Below are 17,914 nucleotides of genomic sequence, written 5' to 3'. Positions count from 1 at the left end.
ACACATCACATCCTGGGACACATTCCATCCAGGGACACGCAGCCCTGGCTCAGGACACACAGCCTGTCTCGATGTATGTGTGGTCCTGAGACACGCACTCCATCCCAGAACACGTGGCCCTGTCCCAGCACTTACATCCCATCCTGGGACATGCAGTTTGTCCCAAAACAAGTGGCACTATCTCAGGGCACATATCCCACCTCGGGACATGTGTCTCATCCTGGGAGGCATGTCCCCATTGTGAGACATGCCTATATCCTGGGAGACACAGCCCCATCCTGGGACACAGATCTCATCGAGCGACATGCAGTCCATCCTGGGAGACACGTCCCCATCCCGGGACACATGGCCCTATCCCAGCACACATGTTGCACTCCAGCACGAGTCCATTCGAGGACACGAGTCCCCATCCGGTGACACAGGCTCCAGGCGGCGCCGAGAGAGGCGGGGGCGGGCCGGGCCGGGCGCTGGGGGCGGTGCGCGGCAGCGGCCAGAGCTGGGGCCGGGGCCGGGGCCGGGGCCGGAGCCGCTGCGGGCGGGGCTTCGCGGGCTGCGCCTCCGGGCGAGCCGGGCCAGGCCGGGGCCATTGCCGCGCTGCTGTCAGTGTGAGAGCGGCAGCGGCGGCAGCGCCATGGCGGCGGCGCAGGAGGGACCTGGGCGGCGCGGGAAGAGGGCCGGGGCCGCGGCAGAGGAGGCCGAAGTGGAGGCGGAGCGGGCCGGGAGGCGGCGGAGGAGGTGGGCGGTGGAGCGAGCCCCGCCGGGCCGGGAGCGGGGCCACCATAGGGGCCCATGCCGGGGCTCAGCGAGACTCGGCGGGCGCTGGCCGCGGTGCTGGGCCGGTCCCGGTGGCGAAAGCCCGGGCAGCACCGGGGCCGGTGCTGGCCCTCAACTCTCTTCCCGGCCAGCTTCCAGCCGGCGGCGGAACACCGGGGAACCACCATCCTGCACGACACCATCAGCACCAAGCCGCAGCCCCTGCCAGGTGAGGCTGGTGCTGGTGCCTGTACCCGTACTGGTGCCAATGCTGGTGCCTGGTGCCAATGCTAGTGCCAGGTGCTGATGCCAAGACTCATGAGCATTGCTTCCTGCTGACCCTGTGCCCTCTCTCCCCACCTACTCCAGCGAGGTATTTTGACATCAACACAACTGAGCCAGTCAGTTTCTTCTTGTCTGGTCTGGAGGAGCTGCTGGCCTGGAAGCCTGATGGCAACGATGACTTCAACATCTCCATGGTGCCACTGGCAAAGCGCCAGCCCCCTCTCCACAGCAAGAGACCCCGGACTCTGGTGTGCCATGACATGCGTGGCGGGTACATTGATGACAGGTATGTGCTGGGCAGTAGTGAGGCTCAACATCTCACCCCCCAAACCTCTTCTATTTCTGTGTGATTTATTTCCTGCCAGCCCGTCTGCAGGCAGGCAAAGATAGAGGAGTCTTATTCATGGTGACTTTGCTTGGGCAGGCCTTAGCAGGGGTCCACAAAGGTGGCTCAGCACTACAGCTCTGCCTGTCTCCTGGGGCATGAGTCAGGTTCCTACCCAGCCCCACAGCCGTCTGCCGGCGTCCTTCCCGCATTGCTCAACCCTGTTCCCTCTCTGGCACTGCAGGTTCATCCAGGGCACGGCCACACGCAACCCTTATGTCTTCTACCACTGGCGGTACATTGACATCTTCGTCTACTTCAGCCACCACACCGTCACCATCCCCCCTGTGTGCTGGACCAATGCGGCACACAAGAATGGTGTCCCTGTTCTGGGTGAGGGCAGGGCTGGCTGCAGAGCTGGGGGTTGCAGGACCAGGCCTGGGGGAGCCCCAGGTGCATGGTGGGTTTGCCAGAATGTGTGGCCAAGGCTTCTCCTGCCACCTCCCCAGGAACATTCATCACGGAGTGGACGGATGGGGTGAAGCTGTGTGAGGCATTCCTGGCCGGTGGGGAGGAGGCATTCCGTGCTGTGAGTGAGCAGCTGGCCCGCATTGCCCAGCACTACCGCTTTGATGGCTGGCTGATCAACCTGGAGAACACCCTGAGCGTGAGCCTGCTCCCCTTCCCTGCCTCCTCTTTGCCCTCACCCTCCTCTTGCCTGTCCTGTGCTCACTTATCCCTGCTCTCTCCTGCCAGCCAGCAGCTGTGAGGAACCTGCCCCACTTCCTGCGGCACTTGACGGCAGAGGTGCATGGTGCCGTGCCAGGAGGGCTGGTGATCTGGTATGACAGCATCCTGAGAAATGGCACCCTGAAGTGGCAGAATGAGCTGAACGAGGAGAATAGGTGAGGCCAGGCTCTGCCCTACCATCTTGCCCGGGCAAAACTGGCCCTGGTTGGAGGCATGAGCCCAGCCCTGGGGGGTGGTCAAGGCATGGCTTGCACAACCCTCAGTGGGGTGGTCTGTGGGTACAGCTGCAGTGGCTGCCCTGTCACCCTGACCCTTGTTTCCAGAGTGTTCTTTGATGCCTGTGATGGGCTGTTCACTAACTACAACTGGAAGGAGGCGCACCTGGAGCGCACACGGGAGCTGGCTGGGCCACGCCACACTGATGTCTATGTTGGTGTTGATGTCTTTGCCCGTGGGGAGGTGATTGGTGGTGGCTTTGACACTGACAAGGTGGGTGTGCTGGGGCTGGGATAGCGTGGAAGCTCGGACCTCCCTCCACTGCAGCCCTCTGAGCTCCCACTGATGGCTGTGCCTGTGCCATCCTGGGCTGCTAACCAGGGCATGCAGTGGTGAGGAGTGGGGGAACTGGCGCTGCTGGGTTGCCAGCCATGCATGGAGAGGGAGCTAAGGGATCCTGGTGCTGCTGTCCCTGGAAAGCGAGATGCCACTGTGCATCCCCATGGAGTTGCCCTGCCCTACCACGGGGCCAGTGGGACCTGGGGGAGTGGGGACAGGGTGGGTGACAAGATGACTGCCTGGCCCAGCCCATGCTGCTCACCTCTTGTTTCTACAGTCCCTGCGCCTGATCCGCCAGCATGGCCTCTCTGCAGCCATCTTCGCTCCTGGCTGGGTCTACGAGCACCTGGGCGAGGAAAACTTCCTGCAGAATGAGAACAAGTGAGGGTGGCTCAGCAGGGCAGGCCCCATGGTGGGAGATGGGGCTGGGAACACCTCAGGCCAGGAGGGCTGCTGGGAGAGCATGGCTGCTGGCCAGGACTAGTCTGGCCCCACTCTGCCCCAGCTGAGGCAATGCCCAAGGCTGTGCCAGGGCAGCAGCTATAGCAGCAGTCTCTGCTCTGAAACTTACCTTTTCCTCTAGGTTCTGGGGCTTGCTGGCTGAGTACCTGCCCACACACAGCATCTGCACGCTGCCCCTTGCCACTTCCTTCAGCCTGGGCATGGGCACCAGCAGGTTCCTGGATGGGAAGGTGTGTGTGCAGGGCAATGGCTCTACTACAGCCTGGCAGTGGTGGGCTGGGCAGGGGCGTCCCTACTTCTTGTTCTGTGTCTGATCCAGTTCCACCTGTCCTGCAGGAGGAAGAGGCTGGGCCCTGGTATGACCTAAGCGCACAAGAGATCCAGCCCCTCTACCCGGAGCGCAAGGGCAGGCTGAGCACCAGCTGCTGCCTGCAGGATGCCTGGTGTGGGGGCAGCTCCCTGAGGGTGCAGGGGACCATTCCCCCTGGCGAGGAGCTAGTGGCTGTCCGGTGAGTTGGGAAGAAGCCCTCTTGTCAGCCCTTCAGCACTGGGCTGGTGCTGTGCTGGCATGGGCCACATGGCCTGGGCAGAGCTGTGCAGCTCTCTGCCTCCACTGCCCAGCAGACCTAACCCGATGTATCTTCTCTTTCTCTCTCCTCTTTCTCTTTCTCTTTCTGGGTGGATTTGGGGTCATCAGCCTTTTCTCTTTGCAGATGCCAGCACCCCCCAAGCTCTTCCTGACCCTGCTCTACAAGCTAGAGGGGCCACATCCTGATGAGTTCACAGTGTCACTGGAGGTCACCACCTGGGACTCGGGTATCTGCCACGAGGGCAACATCACCTCCTTGCCTGGTGAGGACCCTGCCTCCCCCTGTGCAGTCTGCAGTAAGCACTCACTGCCAGGCTTAGAACCAACTCAGCCCCTCACCCCCTGGACCCTACTCCCTCCAGCAGAGCCCAATAGCCGGCACCACCCTCGGTTCCTCCCTGCACCGCCACCCAACCTTGCCAAGCTGCTTGATGCCTGTCACCGTGGCTCCAATGGCTGGACCAGCCGGTGAGTGCCCTGACAGCACCCTGTGCCCATGGGCATATATGGCCTCCCTCTAGGGCCCCCCAGCAGTGCATCAGCTCTGCTCCTTCATTCTCAGGTGCTATGAGCTGGACCTGCAGGACTGCAGCCTGCGAGACCTCTCCCTGCTCGTGTCCCGCCACCAGCCTAGCCCGCAGGAGACATCCTTCACTTGCCTCCTTGGGGAGGTTCGGGTGAGTGCCTGCTGGGAGACATCTGCCCCAGTGCTGCACCATGCTGTGCCAGGAGGGTGGGTAGGTAGGATTGTGGGTGGGTGCTTCCTTGAGCCCTGGCCCCAACAGTGCTGTGGTTCCCTCTGCAGGTGCTGGATGCAGCCAGCGTGGCAGCCTCCCCACCGCAGGTGCAGAGCCTGGCAGCCTCACAGCTGTGGTGGCAGGATGGCCCTGAGGCTGGGCAGCTCTCACTCAGCCTCACCCTCCGCTGGGTTTTCCCTCCTGGCCAGGCTGGCAGCTTCCGTGTCTTCAGCCAGGGTGCTCGCTGCCGCCGGGGCCAGACACAGCCAGAGCTGCTGGGGCTGGCCCATGCCTGCCTGTACCGTGCCGTGGGCCTGCTGGTGCCCCGGCCAGCAGCTGGGCAGTCCTGCCAGCTGGAGCTACTGGTGGAGCCAGTGCTGAGGGACCAAATGCCTGTGGACCCCCACCGCTGGGGACGGCTGGTGCTGGTCTACTCCGAGCCAGCCAGTGGCACCAGCTGAGACAGGGATTAAAGGTGAACATGGTGCAGCCTTGCATCTGTGTCTCCTCTGCTTATGGGTGGGCTGTGGTCAAGGAGCTTAGAAGATGAAGGCTGCATTTCATTACCCTGAATCAGTGGGCCACACTTCTCTCACCTCTGGCCTACTGGGTGCTGACCAGGGTTCTGTGAGGGACTGCCCAGGGACCGCCCCACCTTCTGCAGCTCTTGCTGTCTGCCAGCTGAGCACACCCAGGCTGTGGCACCTGCCCTGACACCCCCAAGCCCTTCACCCAGTCATGCTAGGGACCCACCTGGTGTGCTGCAATTCTCAGTGCTGAGGAGCAGCCTGGTGCAGGCAGTCACTGTGCCCATCCACTGTGAACCTACCCCAGCACCACCCAGCCCACAATGCCCTCTCCCCAGGGTCGGCTGGCAACGGCTGCACCCGCACTGCCTCTCCCCTGGGCAGCTTCTGTGGAGAAGGAGAGAAAATTTATAGCAGCAATTATTTTCTCACAGTCTGGTGAGCAAGCAATTAGCAGGCAGGGAGGCAGGCAGGCGCGAGGCGCAGCAGGGTCGCCCAGCCCCAGCTCCCCCCCCCCTCCAAGCGCCGGCCTCAGCCCCACAAACAATGCTGGCTCCTGGTCAGGAAAATTAATATGTCAGCAGTTAAGCTGCTGCTCCTCTGGTGAGGGACTTGCTCTGAGATGAATTATCTGACGGTTTGAAAAATGATGGGCTCAGCACAGCCAGGGGAGGGCTGGCACCTTGCTTCCTTGCAATGGCAAGTCTAGAGTGGGGGCCCTGGTGCATTCTCCCCCTTTGCCTGGCACAGGATGTAGCCCTGCTGCCCAGAGGTGTGCCAGGACAGCCAGCCACAGCCCCATGCCTGTGCCCCAGTCAAATCCTGAGTCGCGCTGGTTGAAGAAAGAAATCTTTATTAATAATTTCAATAATAATAATCCTTGTAATAATAATAATAATAATAATAATAATAATAATAATAATAATAATAATAATAATAATACTGTTTATTAGAATGGTCACACCTTTGAAGCATACAGGATGGGCCAGCGCCAGCCTGCGCGCCGGCAGCCGGCGCAGGGGTTTTTGCTGTAAGGAAGAAGCCAATACAGCGATGGAAGGAGCTTTGTACAGGGCGGGGGCGCGGGGCCAGGGCGGCCGGGGCTATGTACACTGGGAATAGAAAAGGGGGAGCTCGTCGCTGGAGCATTGGGGCGTCTGCAGACTATAAAGTGAGGTTGAGGAGTGGCAGAGCCACGTGGGGCAGGAGGTGTGGGGGGTGGGGAGCTGAGCGTGACGCCAGGCCTGCAACCCGGGGTGGGCTCTGCCGCGCTTCGTGACACCGACACCGGACCTGGCCTGCTGGCTGCTGCGGAGCAACCTGGAGGGAATGGGGGTTGGGCTGGGCCCCGCAGGCTATGCAATGGCCGAGACCCTGAGCTGAGGACTGGCAGGGTCCCGCTGTCTCAGACAGGGACAGGTGGCTGTGAGCATGTCCCATGCCACGGAGCAGGTGGGAGTGGGAGCAGGATCCTGGTCCCAGCTCAGCGCAGGAGACCATGAGTGGCATCGGTCAGGGCTGCTCCCTGCAGGGTGCGAGCCCTGGGTGCGTCAGGGGACGGAGGGGAAGGAGGGAAAGGGATGGCAAGCGAGTTGCAAGCTCCTCTTAACAAAAATTCCCTTTAAAAGGCTGAGGCTCATCTCCCTGCAACGCCCCGCGCCTCAGCAAAGTGGCTGCGCCGCCACCCCAGCTCCATGCAGGAGCCGAGGCCTCGCACGCTTGACACCCTGATGGACCGGCAAGCACCGGCGCTCGGGAAGGGAAACACGGAGCCGGGTTCCCAACCTGGTGCCCAGTCCCCAGAGCCAGGGCAGGGGTGACGTGCTGCGGCACTCCGCCGGCACCCCCAGTGCTGCCGCCGCGCCGGGGCTGAAAGGAAGACGTGGTGCCCAGGCCCTGCACCTGGGTGGGGGCCCCTCTGGACGCCCTGCGCTCGCCATGTGCCGGCTCTCCCTCCCTGCCAGGGGCTGGGGGGCCGGGGTGGAGAGGGGCCCCTCTGGCGCGTCCGGCCGGTTCCGTGCCCGCTGCGGCTCTCCTCTGGGCCTCGCTCGCTCGGTGTGTGTGTGGACGGTGTTATGGGACTCTCACTTGGCTGTTACCGCTTTGCTTTTTTTTCCTCTTTTTTTGTGGTTGGTGTTTTGTTTGGGTTGGGATTTTTCTTGCTTTGCTTTAAATTGCTTTAATCTTTTTTTATTTTTTATTTTTGTGTGTGTGTGTCTGTGTGGAGTTTTTTGCCCTTCCTGGTCCCAGAAGGAAAACGGCCGTGGTTTCACTACAACAGAAACAGAGAGGCAGGTCTTTCGCTGTAGCAGTGTGTGGGGCAGCCTGGCTGAGCTGCTGACCGCAGGGGGGATCCCCTCAAGCCCGGCACCATGCCGTGCCCCACACTTCAGCCAGCCCCACACTACACCACAGAGCAGCACAGTCGGCCCTAAGAAGTGCTACTGCCCAGGGGTCTGTCCCTGTGGAGGAATGTCCCTGGGGTCCCACCCCAGCCCAGTTCTGTGCCCAAAGCCTGCAGCAGCCCCCATCAGTTCCTGTCTACTATGGAGGGCCAGAGAGGCTGCCATCAGCACCATGCCCCCCATGCCTACAGACAGAGAATCCTTCCTGGTTCGCTCTCTGCACTCCCAGGAAGGACAGCACCTCCTCAGGCTGGGATGGAGCTGCCCGGGGACCCTGCAACTTGACTGTGGGAACGGGGTGTCGTTGGGACCCAGGGCTGGCGCTGCTCCCCACAGTGCCCAGGGACACTGGGGGCAGGCAGATGGTGCAGGAGACATGGGCGAACGGCGGCTGGAGTGGTGTGGGGTGACCCTATGGGTGTGGGCTCAGCGGAGCCCAGCCCAGGCAGGGCCATGGTTCCTCCAGAAGCCTGGGCCCGGCTCTGTCTGCCTGGCTGGGTTTGGTGCTAGTGAGCGCTCAGTGCTAGTGGTGGGAGGGGCTGGGTCTGTCTTGCTAGTAGGGAGTGAAGCGGCTGTACCCTCCTCGGTATAGACTAGCCTGCAACATCAAAGATGAAAAAAAAGCCAATCAGTATTCGAGAGAGAGGCAAAGCCCAGTTCTTCCCTTTTTTTTCCTTCTCCTTTTTTTTCCTTTTTTTTTTCTCTTTAATCCTTTGTTCTGGTTTAGGCTGTGGGCTTTGGTTTTGGTTTAATTCTTTTTTCCTTCTAAATTTGAAATCACACCGAATTGCTTCTCTCCTTGGGACATAAGGGTGGGCAGGGCTGAGGGTGCCCAGTGCTGCCTGGGCTTTAGGATGTCCACAGGTGCTGCACTTGGGGCCATGGAGCTGCAGGGTGCCCTGAGCCCCAGTGCCCCCAGTGTGGCACCACAGTGACCATGGAATAGCCACTCCCCAACTCCTGTGTTGGGCTGGCACCCGCCTTGCCCATCCCCATGGTATGGAGGGGGTCTCAGCTCCACAGTGGCAGATGCCCAGGGCTGGCTGTGTCAGGGGGGTGCTGACCCCAACTGGGGATAGGGGGAGTTAAAAAAAGGAAAAAAAGACAGGTTGGCTTTGAGATCCCACCCATGAGTGGAATTTTTCATCTTTGATGCTGGTTGTGAAGCTAGCTAAGAGCCATGGCATGTGCATGGGCTGTGGGTGCTGGCATGCATGTGTGTGCTCCCTGTGCATGGCTGCATGCCAGGGCCTGGGGACATGGCACTGCACTGGGGATGAGAAAGGGGGTCCCAGTCCCTGGATAGGGCCCTGGGCATAGGGGCTACCCATAAAGTGGTGTACATGGTCAGGAATGTTGCATGCTGCCATTAGCCAGGGCACATGGGTTGGAGACACAGGGGTGGGGATCTTCCTCTTTTGCCTGCCTGCAGACACACCGCTACCACCAGCTCTCAGCTCCCCCTCCCACAGGACCTTGCCTGCCCCTGTACCCTGCAGGCTTCCCGGGATGCTGGGCTGGGCCCCCTCCCCAGGCTGGCTGCTGCTCGCGCTGTGAAGCAAAGAAAGGCCCTGGGGGCCGCTCTTACCATGGTGCCGATGCTGTACGTGGCGGCGGGGCCGATGGTGTGGTGGTAGGGGTCTGCTGCTGCATACACTCTGCCGTAGCTAGGAGCAAGCACAGTACTGGGTGTTAGTGCCTGGGGTCAGGGTCCCCTCTTCCCTCAGCAGCTCCCCTGCCTGGCCACGGTTTCCTTCCACGGTGCCTGGGACCCACAGGTCCTTTCCACTTTTCCCCATCAGTCCTTTTCAGAACAAGCCCAAGGGCTCCACTCTGAAGGACATCCTCACTGTGTCCAGCTCCATCCTCCCTTTGTGGGGCACAAAAGCTGGGGTATGCTGGACTGGGCAATGCAGGTGGTGAAATGGGGCTCTGCCCTGCCAAAGCGATGCCCATGGTGCAGGGGTTGCTTACCTGTCACTGTACGCTGCCGCTGCTGCTGCAGGCTGGGCGTATCTGTATGCAGCATAACCCCCCTGCAGTGGAGAAAGACTGTGTCAGGGTGAGGGGCAGCACCTGCTGAGGAGGCTCAAGGAGCACCCCCTGGCCAGTGCAGTGCTTTGGAGCAGCAGTGGGACCCTGCCAGGAGGCAGCGCCTGTGCCGGCAGGCACACACCAGCCTCATTACCATTCCCCAGAGGCTTTTGCAAACATTAACCTTAAAAAATTAAATTTCCAGAGGAGAGAATGTCACCTCCCTGATCACTTTAATGAGGTGTCACGTTAGATAAATCCTTCAGCCGCCTGCCTGAAATATTGCCCAGGGTTTCTCCAACATGGAGGTTAAATGCCGGTGGAAGGCAGAGCGCTGGCACTCGCCCAGGCTGTGAATCCTGCATGATCCTGGGCCTGGCTGAGAGTACAGGACCCTGTGCCACATGGTGCTGAGCCTGGCTGAAGGTACAGGACCCTGTGCAGTGCCACCCTGCTAACTCCCGTCCATGCTTGGCCTGGGCTCCAGCTGCCTTCCCCAGGAGAAACAGCTGCCAGGTGCATAGCCCAACGTGGAGCCACCAAGCGCTGCTTGCCCCCCAGCCTGGCACAGGCTCCCTGGTGCGCGCTAGACCTGGACACAGCAGCACTTACATAGATCTCAGCTCCGTAGAACCCGTCCTGGTAGACGACCCTGCAAACGAGGTGGAGGCATCAGAGCTGTGTCACCAACTGAGAAGCATTGGGGTGAGGCCAGCAAACTGGGGGAGCTGCTTCCAGCAGTGCAGCCAATGGGCGAGGAATGTCTATTCTGGCAACCTGGGGGCATGTCCCCTCCTGGCAGGGAGGGCAGGGACATGGCAACAGGCAGAGGGCAAGGGCAAGAGGTGCCACAGTCATGGAAGAGTCCAGGGAATAATCACTAGTAGAAGCAATTGAGTGGCCACAGATTCCAATGGCTGTGCTGGCACTGGAGTGGCCATGAGTGCCAGGAATGCTTTGCTATTAAAACAGCTGGCACAGCTGGAGGTACAGCTCATGCTCTGAGATGCAGGGGGCTGCTGATCACCCTATGGGGCAGCAGCCTGGGGGGACTAACAAAGCCCAAGGCCAGGCAAGTGCTGGAGGAGCTAGGGCCCATTCCTGAAGCACAAAATCCCAGCAGTGCCAATGCTAATGGCAGCATAGTTGAAGCAACAGAGTGGCTGAGGGGCCCCTGCGCCAAGGCAGGCAGTGCCCACCCGCAGCCCCGGTACTCACGCGCCGTAGGTGGGGATGGGTGGTGGCGGCGGTGCAGCCCGGAAGGTGTTGTAGACAGCACGGCCTCGGCCCCGTAAGTGTGCCCCTCGGTAGGCCACAGCTGTCCCCGTGGCAGGGTAGGGGAACCCCGTTACTGCAGGAGAGGGGACAAATGTTGGGACGTGGCTTGGACCCCCACAGCCACTGTGGGGCACCTCGTGTCTGAGCCTGCCTCTGTCCTTTGGGCTTTGGGGACAGTGGGGGATGCTGGGGCATGGGGATGGGGTCGGGGGGGTTGTGCAGGCAAGGATGCAGGATGGGGAAAGGGGCTGGGGGATGCTTGCTACTCAGAGCAGTGGCAGGGTCAGACATGGCATGGATCTGACATTTAGGGGCATCCATGGTGGGGTCAGCCCTGACCCAACAATACCTGCGTAGAACTCAGGGCCGTAGACTGCTCCCACCACTGGGTTCAGCTTCCAGCCTGTGGGCAGGTAGAGTTGGTTAGGCTGGGGGCACTCTCTCCATGGCACTCCCCACACCCCCTGGATGAGCCTGAGAAGCTGCAGGGTGTGGGGTGCCTGGGGGGCTTCCAACCCCACACTGGGCAGGGAGTGGCTGCTCTCCCATCTGCCCAAGGGTGTGGAGGGCACTGGCTGCAGAAGCTCAGTTGCAGTGAGTCTGCCCAGCGATGCCCCTGCCCACTGCAACTCTGGCTCTTCTTGTGCTGGCCCTTACCATTGGTGTAGGGGTTGGCAGCCTTCTTGTTCGTCATGACCCGGGCTGTGGCATTGTTCACCTGTGGATAGAGGGCACAGGAGCTCAGTGCCTGCAGGCAGCAGAGCTGGTGAGGCTGCAGCCAAGGGCTGCTTGGCTGCACTTGGCATGTGTCACTGCTGCTTCAGATGCTGGAGCAAGGGATGCCAGATGCGTGGGGAGATGTGGGATGAGTCTCTGCCCACAGCTGCCCCACTGTGATGCCATCCTGCCTGTACCCCCATCAGCCCATGCTTCCTAGCCCCAGTGACAAGCATTGCTCAGGCTGGTGGCTGATGCCCTGACCACTGTGGTGCCATGATCAGATTGATCTCTGATGTCCTGCTGCAGCAGGCCTCACATCCCCACCCCATGCCTGATCCAGCTTGCAGGAAGGACACTCTTGCAGCAAGAGCTTGGGTCTGTACTGCAAGTGCCCACAAGCTCCTGCCCAGCTGTGTCAGACTCTGTTCTCTGACAGGCAGTGCCTGTCCATGGGGCATCACTGTGCCCTACCAGGCTGCCCTTCCCTGCACTCAGCGGGCTGGGGACCTTTGTGTCCTGCTTCCTCAGCCACATGCTTCCCTCCTTCCCACCACTTGCCAGCAATCAGCAAGGTGCTGCCAACAAATGGGCAGAGCCTGATCCCTCTGCCTGGCTTGAGGCAATAAAAGCCTCAGGGTCTGGGCAGCACAGCAGCTGCCTGCACAGCGGGCACGGGAGCCTTTTGTGGTATCCTTCCCTCCTGGGCACAGAGGAGATGGGGACAGCATGGGGAGCGGCAAGCCCCTCTCCTCACTGCAGAGCTTGGGCACAGGGGCTGCAGGCAGTGGGGGCCTGCCAGAAACCCCCTGTAAGTTGTAAAATGCAGTCAGAGCCCGAGCCGGTGCCCAGCTCTCCCTGCACACAGGAGGCTGATTTGAGCCGGATGCTCCCTGTGCCAAGCGGTGACCTTCCCGGCAGCGGGCACACATGCTCCTGTGCCACGCTCACAGATGCATGCACACGCCGGGCAGCCTCCCCTGGGGCATGCGGGACTGGGGCTGGACCCGGGGCTGCTCCAAAGAGCTCACAGCTCCTGGGCAGCTCTGCTCAGCCCTGCCTGCAGCCCCTGTCAGGGGAGGGTCCCCGGGCAGGGTGGAGGGCACGCACGCACACGCAGCATGGCACTAGCACACTTATCTGAGCACCTCAATCTTCCGGCCCTCTACGATGGTGCCATTCAGCTTCTCCCGTGCCCGGTCGGCATCTGTGCTAGTTTCAAAAGTTACAAACCCAAAACCCTGTGAGCAGAGGAGAAAAGGAGAAAGAAAGAGACAGAGAGAGACAGAGAGAGGGTGCGGGGACAGAGAGAGAGAGGGGGTGAATCAGGAGAGCTGGCGCAGGAGATGAGGCTGCCGCAGTGCAGAGATGGAGAGGCCAGGCTGGGGCCCCCGCTGGGTCTGGGGGCCCTGGCTGAGGCCCCAGCATCGCCCATGAGCTGGGAGAAGAGTCTGGGAAAGGGCACAGAAAGCAGGGAAGATACAACAGAGACATCCACACACAAAGGGACACAAGCTGCCTGTGCAGAGTGGGCAGAGGAAGCCTGCCCCCTGCTCCAGTGTTTGGGGTGCAAGGACCCTGCATGGCCTCCCCAAACTGGTGCAGGGCAGTGGGATGGGGCTGCTCCAGATGGACTCCCCCCATGCCTTGGTCCCGTGGGGCAGGAGAAGAGGGGAAAGTGAGCAGAGGAGCTGTTGGATACTGAAGCTCTGCTTAGCCCCCTCTCCAGGGCTCACTGTACCACACGGGTCATAGGTAGCACCCACCTTGGAGCCCCGCTCGTTGAAAATGATCTCCACATCCAGGATCTTCCCGAATTGCTGCAAGCAGAGAGAGCAGAAGGTGAGTGCCCATAGCCCACAGCCAGGGCTGCTGGCACAGGGATCTGTGTCTGGGATGGGCAAGGGGCTGCCTTGGAAGGTAGACCGGGGGACCCTCAGTGCCATGCTGGGGAGAGGCCTTGTCCCTCCTGTGTCTTGAAGACTTCAGGAGTATCACCCAAAATCTCATTAGCCTGCACTGCTTTGAATCCTAGTAAGTGCTGTGAAGAGGACAAGGGGTATGAGAACAAGGACTCTCTATCACTCCCAGCCTTGGTCTGACAGCCTGGCTGTTAACCAGGGCATAAATCCTGCAAACCATTGCTTCTGGCCAGCAGCAACATGGAGATGCCTGGCCACACCATGGGCTAGTCAGAATGGGCACTGAGCATGGGACAGTGCTGTGCAGTGCCACAGGGGTAGCACTCAAGTGCAGAGCAGAGGATGTTGGTGGTCAGATGGGGCCAGACTCACCCCAAACATTTGCCGCAGGTCGGGGTCCCGGAATCGGAAGGGGATGTTGGAGACATGTAACCTCTTGGGCTGCTGCTTGTCTGTGTTGTCTGAGGAGTGTAGCTGCTGGCTGTCTGTCTGTGCCGCCTCGTCTGTCTGCTGTGGGAAGCAACGCTGGCCATCAGGCCCCTGTCTTGCCAGCCCTGTGTCCCCCACCAAGGGTCAAGGCATGGGGACTATCCTCCTCCCCTGTGCTTGGCCCTGCCCACCCCCCAAGGACATCCTGGACCCTGCAGTCCCCAAGCTCCAGGTAGCACCCCATGGGTGTCCCAAAAGCCCAGTGAGTTGGGGAGATGCTGGAGGAGATGACTGCCTGTGGGGAGTTGGGGACCACACAGCCACCAGCCCTGGCTGCACCTCCCTGCCTCAGCCAGTGCACAGAGCAGGATCAGGGCATCACTCACCCCATCAGTAGTGCCAGGGACTGGAGGGGTTGAGAATTGTGGGGGCACAAAGAGCACACCTCATAGAGGGGGAGGCCTAGGAGAGGGCAGGGCACGACCCATTGCAGAGAGCCAGCCAGCATCTCATGGCCTCACACTAGCCTCTGTCCCTCCTGCCAGCCCAGTGGCACGGTGCCCATGGGCCACGACCTGGCACACAGGTGTGCTCAGGGTGGGGGGTGGCAGACCTCGCACGTGGGGCTGCTGCAGCCTGGCTGGGAAGTGCTGGGCTCAGCGTTTTCCCAGCGCTGCATTACAAGCCTGTAATTGAAGCTATCTGGTGGGAAGGCAGCCAAGCAGGTAGATTACAAGTGATTAGAAATGAACGAGGGGTGGGGGCTACAAGGGGGGGCTGCTGCGGAGGGGGTACCCAGTCTGACACCCCAAGGGGCGGTGTCCAGGCAAGCGCTGCTGCCCTGGTACCGTCCTGGCAGCTCCAGCACTGCCCTCGGACGCCAACATCCCCTCCCAGCGCTCACTTCCTTACCGGTACCGTCTGTGTTCCTGCTATGGACTGTGTGCTGGCGTCGGTGCCCGGCTGCTCGGCGTGGCTCTGTGCTGGTGTGTAGAGGGTCATGGCGTGCTCTGGTACTGTGCTTTGCCCCGAGTAGTCCTGCGTGGGGTGCGGGTGTGGCGGTGCGTACTCTGCGGGGATCCCGTTCTGGGGGGGTGGGGGGTACTGGGCCGGGGGGTAGGGCTGAGCCATCGCGTCCGGCGGAGCCGTAGCGTCCTGGTTACCCTGCCGAAACAGTGGCACCATCCCCCTTACCCATGAATGTCCTTGGGGTGCTAGGCTGCGACCCGACCCAGGGAAGGGTCCTGGTCCTCACAGCCAGCCCCAGGGCCCCCACCCTCACCATGTCCCAGCCTTTGGTGTGTCACTGCCCCCAAACACTAGGCTGTCTCTGTGCTGCGGCAGCTCTCAGGCCACGGCGCCTGCATCCAAGTCCTCATCCTGGACCCTGGCTGCCCAGTGCACTGGAGATTGGACAGCAGGATGGAGACTCCCCTTACTAGCAGAGCTGCACATTGCCCTCTCCTCAGGTAAGGAAACCAGGGTAGCCCTCAGATTGGAGCCCAAAGTGGAGCAAAGTAAAGCCAGACCAGCATCATTGCTCTGGGAGGGGCTGCAGAGCATCGGTGCCTGCTGGCAGCAAACCCATGTCCCAGTGACAGTGGTGGAAGTGAAGGGGAGCAGGGTAGGGAGGGACAGCCAGCAAGGGATATCGATGGCCCCTTGGCAAACATCAGAGATCAATTAACTGCTAAATATTTGATTAGGCCCTTTGCTCTAACGCAGCCAGCCTGGCCGCCTTGGTCAAATGGGGTGAGCTACACCCATGCCATAGGGCTAAGGGCTGCCCACTGCCTGCCAAAGGGGTGGCATGCATCTGGTGGGGGGGCACTGTGGGGCTGCAGGAGCATGGGGCTGCCAGCCTGTGTCTCTCTTGCACACCCACCCTCCATCCTCCTGCGTGCACCCTGGGCTCTCCCACCTGGCACAGGTGTGTGCCCACTCTCTGCCACACACAGATGCCCACTGTGGCACACAGCAGCAGCCCCCGCTGGCAACGAGTGCCTGAGCCAGTGCGTGGGGCAGCACTGGCAGCCCTCTCAGATGCTTTACAACCTGCAGCAGCTGCCTCTTGCCCATGAGGCTCAGCCCCTGGAGACAAGCTCCTTAATAGTGTGTGCAGCCGATTTACAGTGCGGAGGGACGGCAGGGTGCAGCCACGGGGTGGTGGTGGGGACCACACTGCCAGAACTATCGGGCCTGCGAGGGAGGCAGCAGAGCCAGCGCCAGGGGCACGGTGGGGACCACATGCAAGCCCAGCGTGAGAAATCCTGCTTCAGATCTGCAAGTCATCGGCAGCCTCGCCAGCGCCTCTGCCTGCTGACTCAGCTGCTCGGGGACGCGCCAGCCAGATGCACCTGCCAGGGCTGCCGGTGCTGCAGGATGGCGGAGCCCCATCCCTGGGGCAGCCCCTGCGCTGGGCAGCTGGGCCAAACCCTACTTCACAGACCGGAGGGGTTCCATTTCCACGCTCACCCTGGTCCCAGAGCCTGTGATGGGGAGAGGGCAGGAGCTAAATCACATAGGTCATGCTCTCAGTGCCCAACCCTCTCAGCATTCCTGGTGCTCACATCCTGACCCTGCCTGCCTGCATCTCTGATGCCCAGTGCCCAACCCTCCTGGCCTGCGTGCAGAAGCCAGCAGCAGGAGCAGCCTGCAGCATTCCCACATGCTCCACACTGGACACTTGTCCTTGCTGTCACCGCAGCCAGGATCAGCCTCCACAGCAAGGAAGGACACTGCTGCCCACACAGGAAAAATCGGCAGGCAGGGGGACACAGGTAGGTGCTGGAGCAGGCACTGCCCCACCTGCACAGGCCTTAGGACCTACTGGCTCCTTGCCAGCCCATCCTGACAGCCAGGTCCATATCTGTTATTAACTAGGGCTGTCGCAGTGCTTGTCAGCCCAGGCATTATTTCATTCAGGGACCATTAGGTTCCCCCATTTTGCCACTCGCCATCGCTGGGGCTGCTGATCGACAGCTCCCAGCACCTCCTGCAAGTGCTGCCCATCCATCTCTGGGTGGGACAGGGCCACTCAGCTGGGTAGTGGGGGTCTGCTGGGAGCAAGAACCCTGTGGGGAGTGGGATGGCAGCAGGTTTGGTTGTGTGATGCCTGTTGATGTCACGGGGAAATGGTGCTCCCTACATCCTCCCCTGCCAGTTGCTCCAGGCTGCCTGCCATGCAGGAAAAGCCTTGTCCCTGGGCACCCTGGGCAGTGATGGGACCCTCTGCTTCACCCAGGAGGGTTAGTGGGGTCCTGGACCCATGGCAGCTCTTAAGCCTGCACCTTGAGTAGGTCTTTCCTTGGGTCCTTCCCTGTGCCAGTGCCTGGGAAGTCCTAGGGACCCACCTCTGTACCCTAGAGGAGGCAGCCAGATGGTACCAACCTGCACCTGTATGCTCCCAGCTCAGGGTGTCCAGTCCAGCAGGGAGCTCACAGATGCAAGGCCAGGGGGCTCTGAGAGGGGTCCCGTGCTCCTGCATTGCACATACGCCCCAGGGGCGTTGGGGATGCCCCCACATGGCAGTCTGTGGGGCAGCTTTCTGTGTTTACATTGAAACTGACAGCAGATGAGTGCGGTACACGAGCCTGAGTGCAGAGCAAAGCCAGTGGTATCTAACACAGCATGAGGGACAAAAACAGCACCCCACCACCTGTGCTGCACATCTGCCTGAACAGGATGTCAGCAGGGCTGTGGCACAACCCTGTGACAAAACACCATGGCCCCAGGGATGGCAGCAAAAGGACTGGGCCGGGGCCGGGGAGCTGAGGCCTTCACCACCAAGAGGGGAAGCAGCTCCAGGAAGCAGAGCAGATGCTGCTGCATCCTGTGTGCTGGTGGGCATCCCACTGCTGCTGGCCTCCTTGGCACAGCACCATGCCAACAAGCCTCGGAACATGGCACCCCCAGGGCCAAGGAAGCCCCCCGAGAATGGCTTCATCCAGCCAGATGTAGGACACTGCACCTGACAGGACCCTGAAGTCCCCTGCCCTGCCCACGGCACAACCTCACATCACCAGCCCAGTGCAGCAGTAGCTGCCGCAGCAGGCAGGAGTAGATACCATCTTTTGCTGATTAAATGTCCCTCATTAACGAGTTTCTTTAATTAATGAAGGGTTTTTTTTTTGTTTGCTCCACTTG

General features: G+C 61.0%; 2 protein-coding genes across 10 annotated transcripts in view; one reads left to right on the top strand and one right to left on the bottom strand.

The window, feature by feature from the left end:
- The first annotated feature begins 557 nt into the window (after window positions 1-557).
- ENGASE (endo-beta-N-acetylglucosaminidase) lies at window positions 558-5,872 on the top strand. 2 transcript variants are annotated; one of them, XM_068151290.1, is made up of 14 exons: window positions 558-735; window positions 906-982; window positions 1,123-1,324; window positions 1,608-1,756; window positions 1,873-2,030; window positions 2,120-2,268; window positions 2,437-2,602; window positions 2,946-3,049; window positions 3,252-3,360; window positions 3,467-3,639; window positions 3,828-3,982; window positions 4,085-4,187; window positions 4,282-4,396; window positions 4,525-5,872. In XM_068151290.1, exons 1-14 carry the CDS (start codon window positions 632-634, stop codon window positions 4,915-4,917), a joined length of 2,157 nt encoding a protein of 718 aa, XP_068007391.1. In that variant the 5' UTR covers window positions 558-631; the 3' UTR covers window positions 4,918-5,872. The 2 variants fall into 2 exon arrangements, with proteins under 2 accessions (XP_068007391.1, XP_068007390.1); XM_068151289.1 differs by having other exon boundaries at window positions 4,082-4,187.
- Window positions 5,817-17,914, bottom strand: part of RBFOX3 (RNA binding fox-1 homolog 3) — a 191,852-nt gene continuing 179,754 nt past the window's right edge. For 6 of the 8 annotated variants that reach the window (XM_068151296.1, XM_068151298.1, XM_068151294.1 and 3 more), the window contains 11 exons: window positions 14,681-14,932; window positions 13,712-13,849; window positions 13,184-13,237; window positions 12,566-12,658; window positions 11,358-11,418; window positions 11,050-11,103; window positions 10,641-10,773; window positions 10,035-10,074; window positions 9,363-9,424; window positions 8,977-9,055; window positions 5,817-7,986 (listed from right to left, as the gene is read on the bottom strand). In XM_068151296.1, coding sequence (XP_068007397.1) covers window positions 7,942-7,986; window positions 8,977-9,055; window positions 9,363-9,424; window positions 10,035-10,074; window positions 10,641-10,773; window positions 11,050-11,103; window positions 11,358-11,418; window positions 12,566-12,658; window positions 13,184-13,237; window positions 13,712-13,849; window positions 14,681-14,932 — 1,011 coding nt within the window. In that variant the 3' untranslated portion in view covers window positions 5,817-7,941. The remainder of the gene's footprint in view (window positions 7,987-8,976; window positions 9,056-9,362; window positions 9,425-10,034; window positions 10,075-10,640; window positions 10,774-11,049; window positions 11,104-11,357; window positions 11,419-12,565; window positions 12,659-13,183; window positions 13,238-13,711; window positions 13,850-14,680; window positions 14,933-17,914) is intronic. The other 2 variants (XM_068151299.1, XM_068151301.1) reach the window with 2 other exon arrangements.

Source organism: Melanerpes formicivorus, unplaced genomic scaffold, assembly GCF_026170545.1.
Source record: "Melanerpes formicivorus ecotype bairdi unplaced genomic scaffold, bMelFor1.0.p_v2 SCAF_21, whole genome shotgun sequence".
Lineage (NCBI taxonomy): Eukaryota > Metazoa > Chordata > Aves > Piciformes > Picidae > Melanerpes > Melanerpes formicivorus.
The sequence above is the reverse complement of the archived record's forward strand: the minus strand, read 5'-3'. Positions and strand labels throughout refer to the sequence as shown.